At 32.7% G+C, this 8,216-nt stretch overlaps 1 protein-coding gene across 1 annotated transcript; it reads left to right on the forward strand.

Annotated features, from left to right (window-relative positions):
• Positions 1-346: 346 nt before the first annotated feature.
• On the forward strand, positions 347-7,869 carry LOC134531617 (putative nuclease HARBI1). The gene is made up of 4 exons (XM_063367372.1): positions 347-831; positions 1,017-1,073; positions 1,545-1,760; positions 3,041-7,869. The coding sequence occupies exons 1-4, from the start codon at positions 541-543 to the stop codon at positions 3,539-3,541; spliced, it is 1,065 nt and encodes a 354-aa protein (XP_063223442.1). The 5' UTR covers positions 347-540; the 3' UTR covers positions 3,542-7,869.
• The last annotated feature ends 347 nt before the right edge of the window (positions 7,870-8,216 follow it).

Below are 8,216 nucleotides of genomic sequence, written 5' to 3' on the forward strand. Positions count from 1 at the left end.
AATATTAACTGCAACATAATACACACCAGATGGTCAAAACTACATTTCATATGGTAAGTATACCTATGTATAATTTGATAAGCTCAATATGTTTGGTATCGTATCATCTTATTTAAATGTACACTGTTTGTTCTTCATGTATTCACAGATTTCACTTTTTTTTTTAATTTTTGTCAAACATTCAGTTACATAAAAAATTGGAAATATTGTATGCATCACACATCACAAAGAGTTTGTTTTAATAACAATAAAGAAATAGCAAAATATAGCACCTACACACAGTATTTAAAATTAAAACTACTACTACTACTTATAAATACAAGAAGTGGTAACAAAATAGTTACAGCACTTAGCTCTTAGGGCCGAATGCATAGACCATACTATTACTAAAATTTAGTATTAAGTTTAACTAAATCGGAATTTCGGTATGCACAGGTTGTGAAGTATTAGTGGGGCTTATTTTTTAAGTGCATTCGTGCAGAGAATATTTAGTCGCCGATTGGCCGTACTAAATTGCTATTTAGTGCTACTTTTCACAACATGGAAGCTGTAGGACGCGTTGTGGATGACGAGTTTGTGGAATTTGTGCGATATGCTAGGGATGTTCCCTACAATCCGCCGCCTAGAAAGTATCTTCGAGATGGGGATAATCCATTGGAATGTTTTAGTGATGAAGAGTTTGTGAAACGTTTTCGTTTCACAAAAGAAACTGTAATTGGTACCATCGTGCCCCTTGTTGCGGCTGACAATGGAGATAAGCGTGGTTTGCCGGTGCCAGCAATTGTTAAAGTTACCACTGCACTACGCTTTTATGGTAGTAACAGTTTTCAGGTACGTGAGAGTAAAATTTATTTAAAGTGTCTGACGACAGGTATGTTGGTTGTAAATGAGGTGTAACTGATAGAAATACATTTACCTATTTATTGTCTTTTTTCGTAATGCTGTCATAAACATGCCTATTTACCCGATATTTCTTTTAAGAGAGAAATTACTAACCTGTGTTCGTTATTTTTCAGATTGTTTGTGGTGACCTTATCCACTTGAATCAAGCAACAGTAAGCAGAATTATCAAGGTTAGAGTTGCTTAAGTTTAGGTTATGTACATCATCATTTTGGAAGACAGTTTTGTGCCCTTCATTTGACATGTTAATTTCCATTAAAAAGTAGGAGCAGGGCATTTGGGAAAAAAGTTGAAAATAAATATTTCGAAATAATTTTTTTTTTTTTAGCAAGAGACCCCAAACTAGGCTATTACCCCAAATTGTCTATCTAATAACAGTTTGGTATTAAGAGTTTTCTGGAAAAATTTGTAGGTGGATTACTGTTTACATGCTAAATGAACCGATAAAGTAGTGACTAACAAAACAAGTTAATTTGTCATGGTAATACATTGTGCTGCCCTATTAATGTTGGTAATCATGGCAATAAATATTATAGAGCAGTTGTTTAAATTGTTAAAATTACGAGGCATTTACCTACACTTTTATGAGTTTGGAGTGAGTAGTTTATATTTAAATTATAAGTATGTGAAACATATTTTACAGGTAACTTCAAATGAGCTGGCAGGACATTTGCTGCAGTATGCACACTTCCCAGGACCAGGAGGTATTCGTAGTAACCAGAGGAAGTTCTACGATTTGGGTGAATTTCCTGGAGTCACTGGTTGTATTGACTGCACGCACATCTGTATTAGTAATCCTGGTGGCCAGTTTCCTGAGTTGTACCGTAACAGAAAACAGTACATGTCCTTGAATGTTCAGGTTTGTGTAGATAATTATTATGTTTGTGTCGTAAAAGAGAGGTAATTTCGAAAACACTTTTTTGGAGCACTAAAGCTGTTCTTATATTTTAACCTGAAAATAGTGTTTATAAATTGCTACTGATTTCTGAAAAATCACAGTTTATTGATTACATTACATTACCTTTGCATTGATGTGGCCACTCTCATTTTTTGCTTTCCTAGGTGGGCAAACCTCACGTTCACAACATCCATTCCGAGGCCACATTTGTGCATGTTCAGCATAAATATTACAAGTTTGTGATAGTGTGAGAATGGGAGATGGGTTAAGTTAGTAACATTTAAGTTATTTTAAAATATTTCAATGGGTTGATATAATTAGTATAGCTACAATAAAAATACTGTTAGATGTTTTTAATGGTAGCTTTGGAATTGCCATGTAGCATAACAACCAATTAATATCAGTGCATTCTGTGGCCTAAACAGTTCCTAAATTCATTGGAGGTCACGGAAGTTTGCAGTTCGCACAAGCAACTTCAATAATTGTACATACTATAAATAAAAACGTGAATAAAAGATGTCTATATTGTCTTTCATATACTTAAATGACAGAGAAATTAATTTTTGAGCTTTGTTTAAAATATTAAAAATAGTGTGGGCTGGTAATTAGGTTACGTTAGCTACATTTAAAATAGTGATAAATTGTGTGTGGTTGGTTAGGTGAGGATAGCTGTATCTTATATTAGCAATTCCTTAGCAACTGATAACATTATTTTACAGTATTTTTTGTGTAGGTTATTTAACTTAATAGACCAGTCTCATGATTTGACTTGAGTTCTCGAAATCATATACACAGACCCATGTGGGAAAGAAAAAATGGCTACAGGTGTGTCAGTGCACACACATTGTAATGTGCACTATAAACTGAATATTCGGAATCTGGTAGGAATTTAGAAATTATATTTTCAGGAAAATTACAGGAATGTTTCAGGTGTTCAAAAAAATTATTTAGGAATTTTATTATTAATGAATGGAAAATGCAGCGGTGTGAGAATTTAACAAAAAATTGAATTCATTACTGTACTTGAGATGATAATTGAGAATTTATTTTTAGTAACCTGCTTCTGCATTCGGTAAAAACCTTAAACAAGTTTAAAATTAAATTAAACCGTTAATCATATAGATTTTTAAATGTTAACCATTTTTAGAGATTCTTTAGTATTTACTTTTTTTTTGTACAGCCAAACATTATATGAATTTTAAGTGTTTGGGTAATTTAACAAATGTATGTATATACATTAGGTTGTTGCAGGTCCTAACCTCGAGATCATGGACATTGTAACACGATGGCCTGGCAGTACCCATGATGCCAGGATATTTAGTAACAGCAGGGTGATGGTTAGGTTTGAAAATCAAGGACTCCCAGGAATACTTCTAGGAGATAATGGGTATCCACAGTTACCATTCCTGTACACACCAGTACTGGTTCCAACGACAGCAGCTGAGATCAGATACAATTTAGCTCACAGAAGAACAAGAAACATTGTGGAACGGTTATTTGGAGTGTGGAAGAGGCGGTTTGCATGCCTTGGGCAAAAACTACGAACGAAACTGGCTACTTCAAACAAGGTTATTCTTGCATGTGCTGTGCTGCACAACATTGCGGTTCAGCATGAAGAGCCTTTGCCACCTCCAGTAGAAGAACTTCGTGTTTTACCCATAGTGCCAGTTGCAAACTTGCGTCCACGCAACCACCGAGGAGCTGCAATGAGAGCAATGTTTATTGAACGTCATTTTGTGTGAATGCATTACGTAGTTTCCGTGGTTTTCTGTACATAACTGCTTCAAATGTATTTTTTAATTTTTTTTAATAGTTTCAGTAGTGAATTAATTTTTTTTTATTTTTCCAGGCACAGTCTAGAACATGGAATGTAATAGGCCTCTTGGGGAATCTCGCCATGTATATAAATATAGGAGATAACGCATTGAGCACTATACCTCCAGAGAGCTTCCTCTAAGGTGATGTGGAAACTGGTGCAATGGGTCAAAAATGTGAGTAAATGGGTAAGTTTCCTGCAATGTGTATGTAATGATGTTTATTTGTTCAGTTTTTTTATACAATTGAAATTTAGTGAAGCTTTTCTTTTCTTTTAACAGGTTTCTGTGTTGTTAAGCGATTACATAAAAAATATACCTTTTTAAGGTGTCAGTTAGCAGTCTTTATCCTAACATTTATTTAACCACTTTGCAAATCTTAAGTATCTAATAAAACTTTAGCATTTCATGATGTGGGTTATGTGAGGCCTATGGGAATCGGAGAAATAGTTAAGCCTTATGTATATAAATGAAAAGTGCATATTATCAATGAATTTCAATGAGTTTTTTTATTAATTATTCATGCATATTAATGTCGTGATAGAACATACCCTAATTTAACCAGCTGCATTTCTCAAGCCTCGTAATTACTGATTTTAAAATAAAGTGATTTGTGTGTTCATAATAATTACCAAGCTATATAGATGCAGAATAAATACTTCAACAAGATTTATATTGCACTGAATAAAGTCTCAATGATTTTAATACAAAAGCATGTGTGTCTTTTTTCCCCTTTTCCTTGTGCCAATGTAAGTGTATTGTGTGGTGTAGGGTGAGATTTGCTTGGAGACAGACTAGACACACTGACACTGCAGGTAACGGAAAGATTACTGCTAAAAGGTCCACAGTGATGAGAGTGATCACAATGGAGGAGTGTGTCTGACAATATAATTGGCCAGTGTTCAGCCCTTTTGCAGCAAGTTAAAAATTTTTAGTATCCTTGAAACCTGGTTTTCTAAATAATGAAAGAAAAATTGACAATAGTAGATACCAGATACTCTTACAATTAGTGTATGTATATAGCAGTAAAATAAGTTCTAAAAAGTTTTAACCAACTATCTAGAGATATATAAATAGCTTATCACCCTGCTTTCAGCACCATTTATTGCTGTGTATGGTAAAGTCGAGTGAGAGACAAGAGATCTGTTTTTAGAGATTAGTGGTCATAAAAGCATTGGTTATGCAAAAAACAATAAATTGCTAATGAGTCCTCTTGGAATGGTCTGTTGCAATTTTAACATTTTTGCAGGTATTACAAAATGATGGAAAGTCGAAATAATGTCAAATATTTACATTTATTATTAGTCTGATGTTAGAGTTGTAACTATGTACACTGTTTAATGTGCTTAAAAATTAGCCAAACCTTCCTCTTATTATAAATGTTGTATGCATACTGTTATGCCTTTAATTGTCTATTTTGCTGTTTAACATTAAAGTTTCACTGCAGTTTATAAACGGGACTAAACTATAGCAGCAGTTAACACAGTAAGTTCTAACACTAATTTAAATAACATAGCAATATAAAACAAACCTATTGCTAGATTAGGTTTCAAGAGAATATCACATTGGACCAGTGCAAAACCAGGCAAGGTTCAAAATGCATAAACATCGCTGTATAAATATACAGAGATAAATAAAGGAAGAAACAACATTTTTGAAGCTTAGCATAAATGTTTGATCTTTAACAATGTGTACAATAATAAACAACTAATTGTCATTCTAAAATTTCACAATATTTTATTTTTTTAAGAAGCCATTAATTTTAAAAAGAGAAGATCTTTGGAAATAAAGTGAATAATAACTAAATTGAATGTTTTTCTTATATAAGCTATATTAATAATAAATTAAATCTATGCTAAACTGTTCAATATATTAATAAAAAAAATTTTCTGAGCAGCTTCTTAGAAGTAGATGAATTGGAACATGCGTAAATGGTTGGTTATGTCAGTTGTATTAATTATTTGTATAAATCTTGGAATTTTAGGGAATTTATTAGTCATTAATGTTGCTTACCTACCCTAAACAGTCTTTTCTCTTAATTTTTAATACATATATGTCTCAGAGGGTGCTAATGTAGTTACATGAAAATTTATAAACATATTTGCAAAAATATTTAAGACTACATACAGTAATTTCCAAGAGTAGGTGCACTTACGGGAGAAACAAAATTCAAAAATGGTTATTTTGATTACTTATCTGCAAAAATGTATAAAAGTATTTTAAACCACTTATTTCCTTGACATATCACAAAGTTGTTAGATAACATTATCAAACTAAATAAGAGAAGCTCAATAAAATAATTTTCAGACTTTTATTTCAATATTTTCAGTTGGAAATTGAATCAGTATTGTCTATGGTCAAGCAAAACATACAATTACAAATAAAATACACTGTTCAATACCTACCAACACTAGTTGTTTTCAATCACATTTTCTAATCATTAGTTGGAGTACACCACAACACCACAGATGACCACACTTGTCAATATTTTAACGAACCCCCAAAATTTTAATAAATTCAGTTACTGTCTGCTTATGAATGTTGTCATTTGTAAATGGTCCCAATAATTATAATTTGGATTCCTAATCATACATATGAAAAATAAATAACACATTGCTCATTTATGTTGTATACACCTTCTCTTAGGAACATTGAATTTTCAGCTGCATTTGGTAATTTTAAAGGAAAGCCTCTTTCCTGAACAAAAAAAAATCTAATCAAAATTCTGATGTTTTTACTTACATGTTATGCAATTTTTCTCTGTAAGATACTTCAAATATTTTGCAGTAGTTTACATTTTTAACAAGTAGATAAGTCAGGTATATTTATTTCAAATACTGTGTGATACTATGAAAAGGGATGGGTTTGCTACATCAAATAGTGGGCATGGGATATATTAGGTGTGGTAAGTTCAATTTAAAATCCTTGATTAAGTATTATGGATCATTAGTATTTAATTAAGCTATGCTAGAAACATTTCAGATCATTTAAATAATTTCTTAGTTTTACCAATTTGAAATGTCTCTTCATTTAACCCAACACACCATCCTAACTCTCTAATATTTGTAATGCTACTAACCTAACCAGTCGCTGACACAACTTCAAACAGTATATTTTTATATGGCTTAACAAACTTAACTGTTTAAACAATTTCACAGTTAGCTAACATAATAACCAACAACTCTCACAATTTTACACTATCTATTATATAACTTAATCTAACCACTCCTTAAAAAGATTCAATCTGGAAAATTGTAAACAATATCGCAATGCCCTCTTAGATAATGTTTGGAAAATATGTTAGGACATTAATAAAAACTGGTTTTTGGATTTTTTTTCAGCTAAGAGGCTTTCTTTCAATTTTACCGTGCCATTTTGCAGAATTTTACTAAGTGCAATTTAGAAACCACAGGAAAGAATAAATACAAATAAGGGCATAATATAAAAATGGTTATCGACTGTAATATGCAAGCAATTTACAGTGTTTTCCCGTTTCCTGATTTCATTAATTCCATTCGCAACTTGTGTTCTTCTTCACGATGATTCTTTGCCTGCTCGTGAAGCTCTTTTGTATATATTGCAGCAGTTCTTGCTGCCCTCACTCGCAGTTTCTGCTCAAGCATCAAAAGCTTATGATGCTCAATTTCCCGCTTTTCTGTACTGTTAAGTTTATGCAGGCGATGCTGCAGTTCATCTTCAATTGCTACTTCACGACGTGTATTTGACTTATTGGAGCGTCCAGAAAGGAGAGCATCCTTCTTTCTCACCTGTGGGCTGTCAACCTCCACCTCATAAGTAATTTCTTCTTCAGACATAGATTCTGAAATGGGCAGCTCATAGTCATGGTCCAATGCAATTACTGCCTGGTACTTAGCAGCATTTTCAGCACTGTCTGCGGAAACGACCATGTCATGATCGCCACCATCTACAATAAAGTGCTGTGTCCCAGCTAATGCCACTTCCAATTCGGGGTTCGTGGAGGGCTCCTGGACAAATGGACCACCACCAGTGGCCATTCGCTGCCTTGTGTTGGCAGCAAGGATCTTCTTCCTCTTCATTTTCTCATTTTCCCAACATTTCTTTAGCTGGGATGCAGTACGCTGCAACAAAAAAAGTAAAAACAATTGTAGTAATGCCATAAGTTCTGATAACTTTTCCAACATGCACAGTTTTATTATTTCAATAATGATGGAAAAACACAAACTTCTGAAAGCATAAAATGTATATTTTATGCAGAATATAATCCATCTAAAATACCACAATCTGATTTTATTAGCCTATTTAAATAGTTAATTTAAGTGATAGTTAAATGTGAAAGAAAAAATCGGCCAAAAATAATCTTTGCAGATGAGATATTTTAGAAAATTTTTATACACCCTTCAATGTAAAATAATTAAATTATTAACTGCTTAATGTCGCTGCTTTCAATAATGTGTATTAGAATTATGCAGAAATACATGATCAACTTTGGATTAACGAGAGGCAGTTAATAAAAAAATTTATAATGAAACATTGGGTACTATATGCAGTCCAACAGATCATATGATATAAAAACACTAAAGTACGTTCCTTTATTTTAATAATTTGCTACTAACCTTGGAGA

The sequence above is a fragment of the Bacillus rossius genome, chromosome 5 (genome assembly GCF_032445375.1).
Source record: "Bacillus rossius redtenbacheri isolate Brsri chromosome 5, Brsri_v3, whole genome shotgun sequence".
In the NCBI taxonomy this organism is placed as follows: Eukaryota; Metazoa; Arthropoda; class Insecta; order Phasmatodea; family Bacillidae; genus Bacillus; species Bacillus rossius.